Here is a 19,113-nt window from a genome sequence, read left to right as displayed (position 1 = left end):
AAAAAAAAAGTCAAAGCAGAAGTAATGATGTCCTGGATGATGATCCGGGTCTTTCTTTGCTGTGGGCTCCAGCTTTAGTCCTACCTGCAGGGTCCGTTAGAGAAAACCCCGGCCAGCCAGCACAAGATGTCCAGGATGAGGCTCTGGGCGTGCTCAGTGGCCGGGGTTCCCTCCGTCCGCCGACACAGCGCACTCAGCAGCTTCTCGTGGAAGTCTGGAAACTGCAGCATGGCACAGCGTTGGACCCTGAAATGCCCAGCACAACAAAGACAGTCAGGTTTGCAGCAGAGACAAAGAGAACCCTGATCATCCCATCATTCGGCAGCGATCTGACCTTTCTTTGGGTATGGACGTCTTTTTGAACCTTCGGATCGTGACTGAAACTTCTTGCAGCAGGTCGCAGCCTCGCAGGTTTTCCACTTTCTTTGACGCCGCTGGTGTCTCTGTTTTCACGGCAGAAACCTTCTCCTACAAACACACACACACACACACACACACACACACACACACACACCAAAAATAAAACCAATGAGTGAATGTGAGTGTCTGGGTAATGCCACTGTAAAACTGTAAAAGAGCCTTTGTACCTTGGAGGCCTGAGCCCGTTGCAGCAGGGTGGACAGTGAGTGGGCTTTGGTGCCCTGGGGCTTGGCGCTGGGCATTCTAACCAAAGGCCGGGGGCTCTCTTCCATCCCCTTGTCGCTCACTGCTTTAATGTGAACCAGGAAGGAGCGGTACTTCCCTCCAGCCATGCCTACAGCGGAGGGAGGAACAGGACAACTGAGAAACACGGACAGCACTCACAACTTCATGGACCTTTCTTCAACATCATCATCCTGGGCACGAAGTTCTTAAGCGTCAGGTTGTGACCGGCTCAGGATCAGATGGTAGAACTGTTATTACCTTTGACCAGTTTGGGGCTGGTGAGGCTCAGCATGCCCGCATGGCCAGAGAGGTCCAGGCCACTGGCCAGCCACACCGGACCACACAGGATGTCCTCCTTGTGGTCTTCTAGGAATGGACACAGCATGGAGCCTACAAAAAAAAAAAAACATATGAACCACTATTTTACTCAGGGCAGATAAGACACATATTTAACAGTTTCCGAACCTCCTGCCACAATGCATGGAGCAGGAAATACTATTTATGTGTTTATTCATGATATGGGGCCAAAATAAACAACAACAACAACAAAAAGATCTGATCCAAACATCCTTAATACGTAGGGTCACAGTTTCAGATCAAGTGACCAACAGAACACCGGGCTGTTTGAAAAAAAAAACAAACAGATTAAGAGTTACAGAGTTCAAGGCTTCGAGTGAACGATGGCATTTGTGGGACAAAGCAAGTCTTCGATCATTGTCAGAGAAAACAGGCTGAATTGTTAACCTGATGTCTCCTCTATGTCCATAAACTGGATGTCCTCGGTGAAGTCATGCAGCACAGGCTGGCCATTCCTTTCCCCGTTGGCATGGAGGACATTGGAGAGGGGGAAGGAGATCTGTCTGTCCACTGCCGTCTCTGTTCAAGAAACGAGAAGCGACGTTCAGACACAGATGCTTCTATCAGATCTACCTGGTGAGACCAGGCCATTCAAAATTCTTCCAAAAAATATTTTCCTGAGGAATAAATGTGAAAGCAGTGTCCTCACCGCTGACTTTGCCCAGCCCGGGTGCTTTGTTCTTCAGTAAAGTGACCTGGATCTGAGGAATGTTGACGATGTTGGCATTTAGGACAAACTTGAAGTCCACGTGGCCCACCATGCAAGCTTTGGGTAGCACCAGCTCAAAGACATGCTCATCCCAGCTGGAGCTGCAGAGAGAGAAAGAGAGACAGACCACCAACTGATTAGACATTCAATTAAGGGACGTTTTTCCTTCTTTTCCTTTGTTTTTGTTTTTTTTTTTCTTAAGTCCCATTCAGCGTTTTAAAGCTACCTGTCACTCTGAAGCTTCCAGGTGCGGGTGTGCTGGGCTGCGTCTCCGTGGTGTTGCTGGTGAAGATGCTGCGGGTGGCGTCGCTGCTGCTGCTCCTGCTGCACCTCCACCCAACACGGCGGCACTGTGGCTGAGAAGCGAGGGGTCAAGGTCTCGAAGCGCGTCAGCTCCACCAGCAACATCAGGCTCTCGGTGGTCAGCGGTTGGTCCACCAGGAGGTCCACTCCTGCACAAAGGCCAGTTAAGGACCATCAGACTCAGCCTCACAGTGTCAGGTTTGCCCTCTGAACATGTGGTGTGATATGCCGAACCCAATGTGGACACTGAGTGTCTTGTGTCAGCTCTACCTGTGATCCCTGGGCTAGAAGGGTTGGAGGAGGGCTTGGCCCCCTCGAGCAGCAGTTCAGCCCCTTTAGAAAGGGGGCCATCAATAAACATGTCTCCATCATCTAAATCGTCACACACACCTCCAATTTGAAGGAAATGAAGTTCTCCACCTTCGGAAGGAGAGCAGAAACAAAATGAACACAATGAACAGATACAGGTCATCTACCTGGAGCTGCTGAGCCACTAAAGCACCCTAACATTTGTCAGTGAAAAAGCCAAGTTGTTACCAAACACCTGAGAGTTCAACACAATACAGGAAATACAATCATACATGAACACATGCAAATACCAAAAAAAAGAAAAATCAGAGACAGTTAGAGCCGACTCGTCCAGTCCGGTAGCCAACAACGCTGCTGTCTGCAGACAAACAGGTCCAGAAATAAGACACTCACCTTTGGTGCAGGCACAAAGGCGATCGGTCCCAGAGCAATAGGTAACTGATACAAAGGGGTCTGTCTCCTCTGCTGACCCCTCCTTCTTAGGAGGCTCGACCTTGGCCAGGACCTCCAAAGTGGACAGGTCCAGAATCATAATGTACCCAGCCCGTGTGGTCACCACCAGGTGGCCCAGGCCTGCCACCTCTAACCGTTTGCAGTCTTTGGGGCTGGAGCCAGAGGTGGACGAACTAGTGGCAGCGGTGCCGCTGCTGGTCGTCGTCGTGGCTGCTCCGCATGCAGTCCCAGTTCCAGAACCAGCAGGGCCTGCCAGGCCTGCGCCAAACCCAGACGAGCCGTTTTTTGGAGCGGAAGGGAGAGCCTCCTCGGGAGTTTCTTCACTGTCATCCTCCCTGTTATCGAGCACATCTGGAGGAAGCAATATAAGAGAGGTGATTGCATCACAAGGGTCCCAGATCTGCTGCACCTTCACGGGTTCCTCGTCTAAGGTGACAATACGGGTGGAGTAGTTGAGCTTGTAGAGTGCAAGGTAGCCCCCTCCGCTTCCACCACTTGAGGACCTCTGTTGTTGTTGCTGCTGCTGCTGTTGCTGCTCGTCTCCTGGGGGCAAGATAAGGGGTGTCTGAGGCGGTGACTCCTCTGGATGATGGCCCTCCACACCGTTGGCCACCGGATGTAAGGGGTCTCCTTTACGCTGGCTGCAGAGGGCAGAGTGCAGGCGGTTGAGATTGTTAAGCGCCTCCACTTGGTTTGTGGCACTCAGAGATTCCGTGCCGCACGGCTGCAGGCCGACCAGAAGGTGCACGCCATCCCAGCAGGGCGTGATCGAGTCCACATAAAGATTCTCATCTTCCAGCTGTTTGGGTAGCCTCAAGCACTGCACCAGCGCTCCGGGTCGCGGCGGGGCGGAGACGTTTGCTGCAGCCAGTGTGCTCCATTTGTCCACATGACCATCTAACCCTGCCAGATTAGTTGCTGCATCAGCAAACTGCTGAATGTAGGTGATTGGAGGATCCTGAAGAAGCAGCTGCTCGTGCGTGTCAAACTCCATCTCTATGATCTGTGGCACAGTGAAGCCCTCCTCGTGGAGCCCCTTACTCATAAGGTTGTTCATTTGAGCAAACACCTGCCCTGAGGACTTGTCATCCACCTCTCTGATACTGTACAGCAGCAGAACGGGTATAGTCCTGTGCACAGGCTGCAGAGAAGAGGGGCTCGGAGGCTGAGAACCTGCTAGATTAGAAAAGCCCTGCTGCTGGGCTGCAGTCTGGGGGTTGCAGGTCTCTATCTCCATGGGACCCTGGTCCTGTACAGGGCCAGGGTGAAAGGGCTCAGGGCCCTGAGTCCTTAGAGGTCCATCTGTGGTCCTGCGTGTTGTAGATGGGGTTGTGGGTGGGGGTCCAGCCATTGGGGTGTTGGATGCTGAGCGGTAGCTGAGCAGGCCTCCGGCCAGCAGACAAGGAAAGGGAATGTTGTGGTGGTCGGGGACCTTGTCCTTTGCTTTGGCCTGGCTGTGAGCCTTGGCTTGGTTTAGCGAGGGGTTGGCGCCCAGCTCCTCCAGGTCCTTTACCGTGTCCTCCAGCACACTGGCAACAACCTCCCACTGGAGCTTCTCTGGCTGTTGGAGCACACTCAGCGCCGTCACCCCAAGGCTCACGTCCATGCTCTCCCACTGAGATGGCTGGCCTGAAACAGAAGCAAAAAGAAGAGCTCTGAGGTTTTTTTTTTACTTTCCACACTGTAACATGTGATGGAAAAACACAATTTAAATAAGGATGTCCGGTTAGCTCAGTTGGTAGAGCATGAGACTCAATCTCTCAGGGTCGTGGGTTTGAACCCCACGCCGGGCGACACCACCTCCCATGGGCACCACCTGTGGAGGTGCCATAGGACTTTGGTAGGTGCATTGTGGACTGGGCGGCAGTCACCCCTGTAACCTGAGCCTGGACCCAGATAAGCGGTGGATGATGACATGACATGAGATGATGACATGTTTTCCAATAAATTCACGAGTTAAGTTAAGGGTGACAAAAACAAAAAATGATAGATCAGGTTGTCGTACCTGTTATTGACTCTGATCGTGAGTGCTCATCACTGTCTGAATCCTCCAACTGGTCGTCACTGGAAGAGAAGATGCACTTAAGGAAACATGACGAAGAGGATACAACACAAACGGATAACAGTAAGTCGCTCGCTGACGCACACAAGATTCCTTGAGAGTAAGGGGGACTGAATGGCTGTGTCACAGTATGTAGCCACTCTCTTTCCAGACATCCACACTGTTGTTGTTATTTGATAAAGGATAATTTGATTCAGGAGCATGATCATGAAACTAAGGAATTATTTAGAAACTGTTTAAAGCTATGGGGAACTCACTTGTCATGAATTGACATAACTCACCGTGAGAAAAATGTGTTTTCAACTGTTTCCTGCTGTGTCTTTAATTTCATTTCAGGTTTTTTTTTTTATTTCCTGGTTCAATCACTCATTCTGAACAGAGGTGAATTGTTTCATCACAGAAGAGGAAATATTCCAAATATGGAGCACTGCTCTTGTGAAACCGTCTCCTTTGATGTGAGAGACCAGTCATTCATCAGCGAGTTACAGCTGACAGCCGAACTAGTCAGCAGCTCTGTAGCACTAAACAATGCGTCGACTATTACTGGACAACCCTGCCCATTACGAAAAGACTCCAAACACGAATTTAGCGGCGACGTGATGCATTTGATGCATTAAGCTATTGTCGACAGTGACTTTCTGTGAGACTGATTTAGTACAGTTATTCTAAAAACACGTCTCACGCCCTTTATGAGGAAGTGGTTTTATACAACAGCATGAATGAAGTACCACTGTAAGAAGAGTGACTCAGAAGTGACATATCTTATCAATGACAGACCAGATTTAAAAAAAAATAAAATAAAAATAGCATTAGCAACAAAAAGCCCTTTCACACTACCGATGGTGTCTGCACAGTTTAGAAATATTCATATCAGTTCTTTCTTTACAGGTTTGACATGTAAACTAGCTTCATTTCTTACTGAGCCACCCAAATGCACCCTGAATGTAGTGTATTGTAGTGAAGTGTTCAGATGCATACTGTGTAAAACTTGTTTTGCATGTGCTTGTGAGAGTTGATGTGTGTGTTACATGAATGTGTGCATATGTGTGTGTGTGTGTGTGTGTGTGTGTGTGCGTTCACCTGTCTCCTTCTAGCTTGGGAAGGTCAGAGCAGGAGGACGACTCCTCTAGCCAGGCCAGAGTTGGTCTCCGGGACTCGGTCAGGGTCTGCTGGCTTTGCTCACCGCCACACAGGATCAGCTGCCTCAGGATGGCCGGGTCATACGGGTTGATGTCAAACTTCAGGTGCACCTGTTTTTCCCCCACACAGTCACACGCTCTTTAGGTCGGGGCTCAATTCTAACCATTTAATGTCTTAACACCTTCATCAACAAAAATGAGACTGACTATGCATTCTTTCTTATGCATTCACAGTACAGCGATCTGACCTTCATCATTTTGGAGACATCCCAGATGCACATCTTGCCCCTCTTGGTAGCAGCAGCCAGGAACTGTGGGCAGCTGCCAAAGCCGTAGCAGGCGATCTTGTCCGAACTGTCGGGACTGTTGGGAAACTGGGCGGGGCTGGTCGCCAGCGTCACCGACAGCGGGACATTCTGCGTGTGCTCACCCTTCACAAACGGACAATTAGGAGAGTGTCGCTCGTGTTCCGACCTGGGGGGCGTTACAGAGATGTGTGGGATGAGTAACAGACTGCAGCTCTGTATTTCCTAAATCCAGCCGCTAAATCAATGCATAATGAACGAGCTCCACTCACCACGGCTCATCTGTAGGTTCCCAACAGACCAGACACACACTGCAGGTAAAACACATGGCTCTGTCATCCCCTGTTGAGGCAGGCTGTGGAAAGATGCAGGGGTCGTTAGGTACTTACCAAACACTTCAGACCCCTTCACGCTTTGCACATGTCATTGTGGTGTAGTGTGGTGTCAAATCAATCTACACTCAATAAACTATTATGAAAAACATGTTTTTAGAAATGATCAAAAACTGAAATCTCAGACAATGTGCAGAGAGGGGAAAACTCCACCATTAAAAAAAACAAAAAAAACAATTCAAGTCGGAGACAGAAGGTGATGTTTTAAAATAACAAACTGGGATATGCTTTTTGACTCATGTACAGACCCCCATGATCACTTCATTCATACATGGTGCAAATTCAAATTCGTGTACTCTTGCAGCGGCTTCTGGACCTAGAGGTGAGACGACCTTCGCAGCACAGCTGTACACAGAAAAGTCTGTGGCGCTCCAAAGTGTGATCAGGTGCATCCTCTTTGCTTTCATTTTCCTTGAGATGTGTCTAGAACTTGACTGATGTTCACAAGCAGCAAACTGAATTAACTGAATACATATATGTGTATATATAATGTCCCACAATTTACCCTGCATTTCAGGACAAAAATCAAGTCCCACAGAGAGTCCAAGGAACTCTCTGTAGACCTCCGCAATAAATATATTGGCTTGGCACAGATCTAGACAAGAGTATAAAGCTACATCTAAAGCTTTGAGTGTTCCCAGGAGCACAGTGACCTCAATCAATGTGAAATGGAAGAAGTTTGGGATCACCAGGACTCTTCATAGAGATGGCTGCCCTGCCAAACCGAGTGACCGAGGCAAAAAGAAGGACTGTGTTCCAGGACGGTGACTAAGAACCCAATGGTCACTCCCGTGGAACTTCTCCCTTCTCCCATTTCTCTGCAGAAATGGGAGAACCTGCCTGAAGGACAGCCATCTCTGCACCACTCCATCAGCCAGGCCTCAACGGTAGAGTGGACAGACAGAAGCTACTTTTACTAAAAGGCATATGACAGCTTGAAGTTTGCTAAATGAAGCATGGTGGTGGCAGAATCATCTTTTAGTACTATGACCCAAAACATGTCAAGAGTCAAGACAACGCGTTTTTGGGACCTCATAATGACTTTGACCACCAAATTTTGATCAGCTCATCCTTGAGTGGAAGCAAATGTTTGTCCCAAATATAGAGAAATTCCTGGGAAAGTGTTCCTGGGAATGGGATGGATGGATGGACGAGCAACCTGATGGTCGTTGGTAATGGCAACGTAAACATTCATTGTTTGTTAGCACAGCCACTCATCACTGAGGACAACATACTATAGCTCTAGGGTTGTTGGCATGACACCAAAGAACAAGGGTCAAACAAGAGTTGTCTCCATGGTTACACGGTTCGATAAAGCCATGATTCTTCCTCTGATTGAATAATCTTGCAGTGACCTGAAACAGCAACATGCTCTACCGTGCGGGCAAATAAACCTTTGACTGCATGCAAATATTGTGAATGTGTCTGAGAACATATTTAGAGAGAATATATGTCCACAGACCAATATGTTCCTCTGAGCTGAGGAGTGTTCTCTCAGAACCCACCTGGTGGTAAAAACCTGCTTGAGCCATTGGATCAGGCTGAGCCCACCTGTACCCAGCATGTGGCCACGATGTAAACGTCTCCCTCCTGTTGGCCTCACTGTACATCAAGGATCTGCAGAAAACAACCCCGTTTTAGAAACATGCCCAGTTTCCTGTATGCCGATCACTGTAGCTGTAACTTTTTTTTTTTTTTTTTTTTTTTTTTAGTTCCAGCCTGCTCACCTATCTACAGAGCGCCCAGGGCCCACCCCAAGCTCAGGCCTGGCACTTGACAAGAGGTAGGAGAGCCTGTCCATGATGGATGAGGCCACAGACAAGGCAGCTACGTTCTGATTGATTTTCTTCAGCTCGCTGACAATGGCGCTGGCCACTAGCTTCAGCACGTGGTGAGGAAGGTGGAAGGTCACTGTCGCCCACTGCAAGAAAGAGGGAGAGGAGAGAAGAGAAATGGATTTGAAATAGTGAAGGGAGAGTCCATCAGAAAGACATGCAACCGGAAATCAAATCAAAGTAAGCACACTTCTTTCCCCAACCCAGGTGAGGAGGGTGGTCTTGTGCGATACCTCGCTCACATTTCAGAGAACCAGGTTTAATTTCTTAACCTAAAGCTCTCTTTCAACATTTGTCTTGGCATCTCTCTATGGGATATAGCGACTCCCACACAGGCAGGCAGAGATTACATCGAGGACTGGTTACTACCACATAGCCAGCCAGATAGGCACAGACTGTATGAGAAAGAGTAGGCGCCGTAACATTAAATTTGTAGAATCTGGTGAAAGTGTGAGGTGGGGTGGGGGGGGGGGTGTAACCCATTGTTATTACAGGCCATGGCAATAGCCCCCCCCTTACAGGAGGACACACGGGCACTCGTGCGCTAAAGCATCCCAGGGCATGGGACACTGAGCATTCTCCTGTGATGCAAAGAGAGGAGCTTACTGTCAAAGTCAAAGTGTTTATTGACATGTGCATAGTGAGGAAACATGTTTCCCTGTACAACAAAATGCTTTGGACAACTATCAGTTAAAGCCTACAGCTCTTGGAGAGGTCAGCAGGAAAGGTACAAACGAAATCCATCAACCGGTACACAAGGTGACTGTTGGGGGAGGGGGTGGGGGGGGGGGAAGCTGGGACAACACTGAGAAAAAGGTCCTGCACACAGTGGGACAGCTGCCAGCAGCAGCACTAGCTCAGCCCCTGCAGCGAACAACTACCCCGCACAGCAGCAGAAATGAGATATAAGAAAGCTTCAATGAACAGCTGCTGTTATTGCTTTTCCAATATGTTGGTGTTTGTGATCTGAAGTTGCAACTTCAGCTGAATGCTGAAAGAAAGAAAAAGCCAAAATGGAAATGGAAAGCGAGAGCGAGCGTTGTGCTGCGTGGCTGATCGGCCGGCAACCAGTGGAGCGCTTACATCAGCTGCACCGAGCCCAGTGACTACAGTGACGCATTGTGTATACACACAGTAGGTCATGTTAAAGTGGACTGAGCATGGATTGTACTATGCACTGCATGGGGTGAACATGAACATCTAGTGTATCTTAATGATTTGCATAGTCAGGGGGGGGCGTAAATAACTCATCATCAGGAAATTGCACAATAATTATTAATATATTAGCGGTTATTGCTTCTCATGCAATCAAAGGGAGCTCATTTGATACTCAAATAGGCTGATGGGAGAACAGAAGCATGCCTAACAGAAATGAGGGGGATACATGGTGAGTAGCTGAGTCTCCGGAATTAAAAAAAAAAAAAAAATGTGCTGGAAACTTGCCAGAGGAAAGATGTTGATCTTTTGTGACAAGAATGTTAAGTCCAAAACTTACAGGAGGGACAGTGCTCACAGAGAGGTCAGCCAGTTGGTTGTTTAGCACATCAAAGACAAGACACAGGCTGCTGCTGCTGCTGGTCAGGACGTAGCTCCTTATAAGACAACATGTTTCCCCATGTTTTCTATTTGTAGGCACGTGAAATGATCAGTTTCTGAAGGGTGCAGCTTTTTTTTTTTCATTTCTGATTCTGCTTGAAAAGCTTGGCCCTGCTGAGTCCAGTGTTTGTGCTTCGCTAGGCTAAACTTTTACACACATTATACTGGCAACGCAAAGATTAAATTAGCACTGACACTGTCATGTCAATCTCTCTAAATAATACATTTGCAAAAAAAAAAAAAAAAAATTCCAAAACGTGTTTTCACTTCGAAACAACAATAATATAACATAGGGGATAATGGCACACAGACAGTCTCTCCAGGAACTCATTGATAGTGTTAAACTTGATAGAGTTTTTGTAAAGGAACAGCAGGAGTCCAGTGAGGGGTCAGATTGATGTGTTAATGACCATTTCCTTTGTTTTGTCCAAGTTCAGTTGGAGGTGTGCACATCATTGTCTGAGTATTTGTAGTAGGTGGTGATGGGTGAGGGGCTGATGCAGTTGTCTGTGCAGAGTGTGTAGAGAAAGGGACTGAGGACACAGCCCTGAGGGGCTCCGGTGTTGGTGACCACTGTCGACGGTGTTCCTGTACCTATCCTTACATGCCTGTGGTCTGTCGGTCAGCAAGCCATGGACCCAGTGGATGGGGAGAGGAGGGATGCTGAGGTGGTGGAGCTTCTTGACATGAATTGTGCTGAGGGTGGAGTTGAAATCAATGAAGAGGACTGGTGCTGGAGGAGGGAGTGGAGGAGGCATGCCACAGCATCCTCTGTCCCCCCGTGTGGCTCTGTATGCAAACTGAAATGGGTCCAGCTGTGACCTGACAACTGGTAAGATGGTGAGCAGGACCAGCTTTTCTCGACATGTCATGTCTATTGGGATGAGTGCGACCGACTGGTAGCTATTTCAGAGGGGGGTGCGGTTTCGTGATTGCCAGTGTGATAGGGTGGGGGGGGGGCTTGATGGTGTCCTGTAGGATTCCCAGAAGATGGAGTATAGGATGGAGGAGAGCTCCACGGCACAGAGCTTAAGCACCCTAGCTGGGATGCGGTCCAGCTCTGGAGCCCTGCCAGGTTCGCATCTCCTCATCTGCAGTCGGACGTTCTCTATTGTGAAGACGAGGTATGTGGGCTCATGATACAGGAGGGCACTAAGCCGTTCCTCACAGGAACCAGAGTGGTTGTCGATGTCAGACCATGTGTAACGGTTTACAGGCACATGAGGAATTAGTCACATGTAAGAGCATTTAAAGATGATTGTAGGAGGGGAAATGAAGTGCATTTACATCCGCCCAATTCCACAAAGACATTTATAAACAGAATGGCGCGTATGTGCGACTTTATAAACCTGACAAAAAGACTGCACATGCATATTTCTTTCTTCGTGCGTGCATGCAGTTGTGAATCGACACAGAGCTTTATGCACCTGGCTGCTCCTCAGCACACAGTCTGAGAACCAACGGTCCAACTTGGATCATTTCATGTTATTTTATTGTATTTTACATTTGTGTTTAGGTAACGTCAAACTTGGCAAGCTCATCTAAATTCAAAATGTATTTTTGGGTCAATGAGACTCATTCAGTGAGAACAGGACACAGTTCTTTAGGTTGGTGATAGCATGCAAAGCCTATAGTCAAGTAAACTGTGTTATAGTGAATTATCCAGCTGCTAATGCTAGTTAGCTAACATCATTTCCTTGTCATCCAAGTTGGGTTGACCCCTCCTGTAGAGGCTGCACAACATTTCCCTTCCTCATAACGCACACATCTCTCCGGCTGTTCGTTTATGCTCTCTCATTTGTGCAGTTGCGGTTTTAAACGCTTCTTCTTCTAAAATTCATGTTTATAACGTTTGTACGGTGGGGCACTCGCCCCATAAACAGTGGGGAAGCCAACACAGCTGATATGAGAACAAACGGTTAATAAAGGCTGAAAGAACAAAAATAAAAGCACTTTTTTTTTTTTTTTAAGGTGGTCAGACTAACCTTGGCCACTTTGTGATTGGCTGCTGTCTCGTGTGAGGTATTCTTCAGGCCTTCTTTGAGCTGGGTGATGAAGAGTTCATAGCCCTCTGTATTGGACACATCAATCTTCTCCTGGCAGGCTGACAGCATCTGCTGGGCCTGAAAACAGACACACACACACACACATATATATTAGTTCCAAGATGTAAATATATATAAGATTTTGATTGTGTTACGGTGATCCCCATTTTCTTGGTGCACGACAGAAATTTACCATAGTTTCAAAAAGGCTGGAATATGATTGGACTATGGATGGTAAAATGTCCACAGTGCAAAGGATTTGTACTCATGAGTGTTGTGGCTTCGTGGTTTTCTTGCACAGCTTACTTGCAATGCTGCTGAAGCCTACACTGTGCTAATACAGCGTACGCTGGTGTGTCTGCAGCACTCCTCAGTAACACCACCAAAATGCTAGTTGCCACTGTGGTTTCTGTGCCACGGTGCTGAGCTTCTTCGTGTACTTCAAACAGCGTTGAGTGAAACGGAGTTGATCGTGTTGGGAGTTGCACAGAACACAGGAAAACAACGCAGAAAAGAGAGGCCACCGAACTGAGAGACATGCTACCAAGCTGACCAATCACAGTTTGTCTACGTTACCGTAACGTATTGTTACATTTCTAGGTGAGGGACAAGTTAGGCTACGGGGTTAGGGTACAGATAGTACATAGTAGTAACAACAGGACTTTATCGGGAGCTGGAACTGGGCAGAAAATGTCACTTTAAACTGATCTAATGTCTTTAAGGACAGTCGAATGAAATACAGTCAGGTCAAACTGTCAAGCAAAAAGATCAGAAACAAGAACAATCATTTAAATCATCCACTTATAGGATGATAAAAAAAGCCTCCGCTCACTGACCCTGACTTTGCGGTTTTCCTCACAGACCACATGAGCACTTTCTGGGTTCATATATGGTCAAAACCAGAACAAACCACCATCCTATATTTCACGCATTCTCTCCAACAAAGGCCTATCTAAACCGCTTCTCTATCATCTGAGAGCAGATGACTTTAATGGTGAGCAAGCGAGCGTTTCGTCCTCGATGTGACCCTCTGAACAATGGCTACAGCTTTCTGTCTGGAGAAATGTAAAACAGCAGCAGTATTCCCAAAAAAAAGGCCAAGAAGCTAATTTGAGTATGTGCGTGACGATAATTCTAATGAGGAAACTGCTGTTTATATTTCCTGCACTGCTTTTGCGATGACTAAAGGCCTTCATCCCGAGCTCCCTTTGCTGTTTCTTTGCTGCGCGTTATTATTATTATTATTATTATTATTATTATTATTATTATTATTATTATTATTATTATTATTATCATTATCATAAGGTAATGAGAGAGATGGTAGAACAGGGGCAAAGGTGATGATGGTACTAATGATGTAAAAATGGTGTTGTTTCTGTTAGTTTCTTTCTTTTCAAAATGTAGTGCAGCTCAGCTTTCATGTTGTCACGCTGCCCTCCTCACACCTCCATGTACTTACAGTTTTCACCTACTACATGACTGTTCCCCAGCCTTTCATCTGACGCAGGGCTTATACTCTGATTGTGGAACAAAAGGCTGAGTCCAAACACGTCTATTTGGGGCCAAACACAACCACTGGTGTTACATATCAGGTGACAGTAACCGTGTCTAAGGTGGTGCTTCCTGATGCCTCTCTGAACAGTAAAAGATAACCACAGCTCAGTCTCCTCTTACCTCTGTGACCGGCAGCTCCAGTTGAACCATATCCTCAGGCTTGGCCACCGGAGGCTGGAGGGCTGTGTCCAGGAGCAGGATGCCATTCAGGTCCTTCCTGCATCCCACTGCATAGTCGTCCACAAAAAGCACCTTGTCCACTGCGGGAAAGTACTGACACCTGACACGACCGCCGGGTTTAGCTGGGACAGAAACAAGAGGACAACACAGCACACAGTGTCAGGAGGGTTGAAGGAGAAAGGCTGGAAGAGAGGTCCAAAAACACTGCCTGAAAAAAAAAAACAAAAAAAAAAAACACACTACGTGCTCGTTACATTTGTCTTTGGTGGGGTGTGATTATGAGAAGATAACACAGGGAGGCAGTTGTTTAGCATGTTCACTCTGTCATCTTGTGCAAGGCACATCAAAGCCAAACATTTGTTCTTATTAACAAGTCTGACTAGCCACCGTTTCCACTTCTAGCATCAGCTGCTCTGCCATCACATAAATGGACATTTACATAATATTTACAAAGGTTAATAGGTCGTCTTAACAAATCATTTCCCAATCAATACAAATAAATTAATCCAACTTTTGCAAGACACATTGATACTGTACATTTTGCTCCTCTCGTGCACCACCTTAAGGTTTTACATTACAGTGAGTATTGTTTAGCGGCCTTGAGATATGTTTAGTTAAGCACTGTAATTTAAACCCTTTTTACGTTTACACACATTAAGCTTCCATTTAATTTCCCTCCCTACATTCACTGAGCCATCACCCGCTGGTTTGTCTGGCTTGAAAAGGTGATGATTGACAGAAAGTGGGTCCTAATGTAAACAATAACACACAAACTAATGTTTGTAATGCAAAAAAATAATTAGATCACGTACTATCATGTGTCACGATAAATATTTAACTACAAACAGAAAATCTTTCAGTTCTAAAAGTGTATTATCTCAGTATTATCTTGTGTTGACACATAAAATTTGAAAGCCAACGTCTTAACTGCAGTGACTGAATCAGGGTTCGCCCTGAAGAACAGCTGTACCAGTGTGTAACAGTGTCCCCTCACCGGGGGAACAGACCATGTTATTTAATCTGCTATTTAATTTTTTTTTTTTTGTATGTACCCACACATACAAATTACTTTTATTCATCTACTTCCAAGAAGCCAGGCTTGAAATCCCATAATAAAAAACAATGAATCACGTGTCTCTTAGCCCACAGCACATGCCGTTGTCGTCTCGCGTAAAATCAAGGCAGTATGTAAGTATGAAAATAACTGAAATCAACATGATCTGGTTTGAGTAATCAATCAAGTAATCATCAGGGCCGTAGCCAGGGTTTTAGAAATACTCAGGTTATGAGTCCAACAGCCCCTCAGCCCCTCTTTGCAGACCTTTAAAAAGTCACGAGATCCAGTAGTCAATTACAGTAGGTAAACTGCATTTCAAGGGTCTCAGCCCCCACCCTAAGGTCAGCCAAAACACTCTGTGGCCCTGGAAATCACATGATTATCACATTGCTTATTACCATGAAGCCACTGTCAGCAGCGTCAGAGAAAACATATCATCAATGTATCAAGATTATCAAACTCAGTCCTCAAAATCAAAACTAACCCTGGAATTTTACAAACATTCATTCAGGAGAAATTCTAGTGTACACCAGGACTGTCTAGATCACACTTAAATTTATTAATAGTTTTACAGGTAACGTTCCATTAAACAGCCACTGAAAAGTGAAAAGCATTCTGGATACATACTTAAAACACTGTAGGTCCTAATAGTTTAGATGAAGTTCTGGATTTAAATCCATTTGTATGATGAAATGATATTCCCTCTGTTCTCTGTGCCGACAGGTAACTCGTCCTTGTTCAGGGAGAGTTGAGGAACAATCCCTCCCCATGGTCAGGATCAGGTAAGACAGAATTTAAGCTATGTTTTTTTGACTGCGCAGAACTGAGTTTTGTATGGTGATATTGTTGTATCCTTTACAGCGCCAAAGATTAATATGAACTTGGCATTGCTTTTGATAAGTATATTATATTATGGATTTAAAAGCGGAAATGTGTCATGTGATCTGTAACTGACCACAGGCTATTGAGAACCACCAGAATCTCTGAAAGCACACACTTGTTGCAGATCATGTAATGAGCGAGCCTGGGCAAGGCTAATGCAAAACATGTTGCCCACAGATTTGTAATCATGTATGACTATTAATATATTAATGATCATCCATACACCCCTTGTGTACACTGAAATTTGTACCGAATGAATCTGTAATAGTGTTCTGGACTGAGGACTGCACTATACGATGTGTATAACAGAGGAGTTATCTTCAGTAACCAGTCCTTGGCCAAACTGACGGAAGCACACAGCACAAGAAAATGAAAGCAAAAGATTTTTTCTGGCTTTTATAATACTAAAATTAGCATGTAAGGCAGGTCATGTATTACAGCTATGCATACAAATATATGTTTCGGTGAAAAGGTGATTGTAATATGTGACTTACTTTGTGAGCATGGTTAGTATCTGACAGCAAACTTTCACTGTGAGACAGATTTCCATCTGAAACATGAACTTGGTGGGTTTAGAAGAGAAGTAAATATGTCATGGGGGTTTGACCATAATGTTGTGTTTTCACAGGAAAAAAAAGTACACTGCAAATTAAAAAAAAAAAAAAAAAAAACAATAATCAAAACAATATGTGAGGCTTTTTTCCATTTATGTTGTTTGTTTTGTCATCCTCTAACAATACTGGAGAGTTCAGGCAGCAGAGCTCTACGGTTTGCCGCCATTTTTCTCAAAACAAGTTTTGAAACAGATCTGGATCTGACATCAACTGGGCTGAACCTTTTGATGATCACAACCGACAGATATCTGATGGGGACAGACACAGCACCATGCCTTGATTTGAAAACACAGAGCCCCAGCTGAAAATGAACTGAAATTAAAGTAAGCTGAAAGCATACTGAAGACATACATGATCAGTGAAGCTGCAAGTCTATTTGTTTAATACCGACCTTTCGCTTTCTAGAGGTGTAGTGTCATTTTTGTGTACACTGTGAAGACACACAACCTCCATGCCAGCAATATTTTATTAATTTTAGCTATTGAACTTAAGCATGAAGTTGGCTCTAAAAACACGACAGCCTACATAGATTGTGAAGGAGGTTGAAAGACTTATGTGCACTCCATCAAACAAAGAGGTGCTGATCTCCTCATAGTCCTACTTCCCAAAAAAAAAGCCTTTATCTTTGGGGTCATCTGAAACAAGACTCAAATGGGCTTCAGCATAACAAACACAATGGCCAATGCAAAGCAACACAGTTCTACCAGTGTACAGTACTTGTGTGAACGACTGCATGTGTAATACCACTGTTTAGAGTCAACAGCCACACCAACACAAACTAGCTCAGGAGGGAGGTCATGGCCACCATAAATGCTTTATATGGCAATAGGTGCTAATACACATTGTTTTTGCTGTACTCAGTGTGGTTCTGTATGACTTTTGTTCAATGATAAAAGTCAGAGTGAAGGCTCTTCCAGAAAGTCTGGCATCCATCAGCAGATTAACATCATTTCAGATGTAAACAAATCACGCAGTAACAACAGATTACTGCTGAATAGGCCACCCAGCCCAAGTGTTGTGTTGACACATCCCAGCATGTGTCAACAGAAAGGACAACGATCAACGTTGCGGTTAGCGCGTGAGTGTGGATAACAGCTTGGGATATTGATTCATAACTCTTGCAGAAACTTTGTAACGTCCTGTCAGTACACTGTGACAGGACGTGTAACACCAGCAACACAAGTGTTAAGCTGGTTGTTTGACTGAATTATCCATGTTAGCCCAGCAAGCAAACAAGGCCCCACTACACCAACTCTACAACATCCAGTCTGTTGGGTTTGAGCATCACGCCAATGTCTGCAAATGACTGACGGTGCACACGATATGTAAAAATTAAGCAGCTAATGAGCCGCTGGCTAGCTTCGTGGCTATTACAGCAGTTCACGTTAACACACTGTAGTACATTTAAGTAAGCAATAGTAAGCGTGCTACTTCAGGTGTCCAAGATATGAATTACACTAACGACGTAACGTTATCGTGACTGACCACTGGAAGAACAGAAACTGACAAGGAAGGTTGCCCGGCCAACTAGCATTGTGCTAAGTTAACTAGCTATCTATTAGCTTGCAAGGCAGACATGTCATGTTGCAAGTGTGGTAAACAGTAGTTAACACTGGCGTTCAAATGGCACTAATTTAAATTTGACGGCAAACTCATCAACGTCCGAAGATTGTGTTTTTACACAAACAGAGCAAGCTAACTAGATGTTTGCTGTTTGCCAAATAATCTACCAAACGTTAGGCCCGAATAAAACTGCTAGTTACAGCTAACGTTAGCTAGCTGAGGTTAAAACTCAGCCTATGTCGTGTTTAGTGTCTGTTGACAATCACTGGTTGGTTTGTCAAAACTGAAACTATTGGTGTCAGGGCTTGACAGAGGGCTCTGGTGCTTACCATGCAACGCTGAAACCTGGAGAATGGCTCCCGAAGTGCCGTCAATTACTTTGATACTGCCGCGGCTGGTAACGGCCAAGATAGCGTTCAGGGCCGGGTGGTACGACAGGCTTCGCAGGCCCTCCTCGTCGCAACGCAAGCAACCGTCTCTCAGTACAATCCAGTCTGAGGAGGTGGACGAGCCGGAGCCCGGCGAGGCCGCGGCCGCCATCTTTCCTTATTTTCCCTTCCCTTCCTTTCTGGGGTTTGTAAGGATCCGACGATACACGTAATACTGCTAAATCTATATGACTAACTCCGAACTACCACTCCTCTGCCACTCCTGACTCCTTCTGCGGCTTCTTCTCCTCCGCCCGTAACCGCAGCAGTGGCTATTCACCATCAGCACTAAGGAACTCCAGGCTGGGCTCTCTGTCAGTTACACGATAGGTAAACGGAGCTAGCGTATCTTTCCACCACCTCTCGCGATAACACGAAGTGCAAACGAGAACAAGCTGATGGACAAAATAATAAGAACACCAAAATAATAGCCCTGCAACAAATTCCAACAGCAAATGACAGAGGTCACAGCGTTTCCTTTCACTGTGCCCAGCAGTTGTAAACACAAAAGATGCTGTCCTATTAAATAACAATAAAAAGTACTTCCTCAAGCATGAACATACAGTTCAAAACTCACAGATGGAGATCGGTATTTGTACTGTTCTACATTATATAGTAAAGTTATAGCTTACTAATAATATTTCATCATTGCTTTTCACTTACTTCTGGTTTTTATCTTTAAATA

The 19,113-nt window shown here is 45.7% G+C and overlaps 1 protein-coding gene and 1 non-coding gene across 6 annotated transcripts in view; one reads left to right on the top strand and one right to left on the bottom strand.

The window, feature by feature from the left end:
• Positions 1-18,745, bottom strand: part of birc6 (baculoviral IAP repeat containing 6) — a 76,051-nt gene extending 57,306 nt beyond the window's left edge. For all 5 annotated transcript variants that reach the window (XM_041050498.1, XM_041050501.1, XM_041050500.1 and 2 more), the window contains exons 1-18: positions 18,330-18,745; positions 13,825-14,006; positions 12,091-12,228; positions 8,402-8,595; positions 8,180-8,291; positions 6,555-6,637; positions 6,226-6,451; positions 5,919-6,088; positions 4,782-4,840; positions 2,717-4,405; positions 2,285-2,434; positions 1,938-2,163; positions 1,652-1,812; positions 1,390-1,521; positions 904-1,035; positions 588-754; positions 335-468; positions 85-246 (exon numbers count right to left, since the gene is read on the bottom strand). In XM_041050498.1, coding sequence (XP_040906432.1) covers positions 85-246; positions 335-468; positions 588-754; positions 904-1,035; positions 1,390-1,521; positions 1,652-1,812; positions 1,938-2,163; positions 2,285-2,434; positions 2,717-4,405; positions 4,782-4,840; positions 5,919-6,088; positions 6,226-6,451; positions 6,555-6,637; positions 8,180-8,291; positions 8,402-8,595; positions 12,091-12,228; positions 13,825-14,006; positions 18,330-18,540 — 4,328 coding nt within the window. In that variant the 5' untranslated portion in view covers positions 18,541-18,745. The remainder of the gene's footprint in view (positions 1-84; positions 247-334; positions 469-587; positions 755-903; positions 1,036-1,389; positions 1,522-1,651; positions 1,813-1,937; positions 2,164-2,284; positions 2,435-2,716; positions 4,406-4,781; positions 4,841-5,918; positions 6,089-6,225; positions 6,452-6,554; positions 6,638-8,179; positions 8,292-8,401; positions 8,596-12,090; positions 12,229-13,824; positions 14,007-18,329) is intronic.
• On the top strand, positions 4,497-4,569 carry trnal-caa. Its single transcript has one exon. It is a non-coding gene; the product is annotated as a tRNA-Leu (tRNA).
• Positions 18,746-19,113: the final 368 nt, after the last annotated feature.

The sequence above is a fragment of the Toxotes jaculatrix genome, chromosome 11 (assembly GCF_017976425.1).
Source record: "Toxotes jaculatrix isolate fToxJac2 chromosome 11, fToxJac2.pri, whole genome shotgun sequence".
NCBI classification, from domain to species: domain Eukaryota; kingdom Metazoa; phylum Chordata; class Actinopteri; family Toxotidae; genus Toxotes; species Toxotes jaculatrix.
The sequence above is the reverse complement of the archived record's forward strand: the minus strand, read 5'-3'. Positions and strand labels throughout refer to the sequence as shown.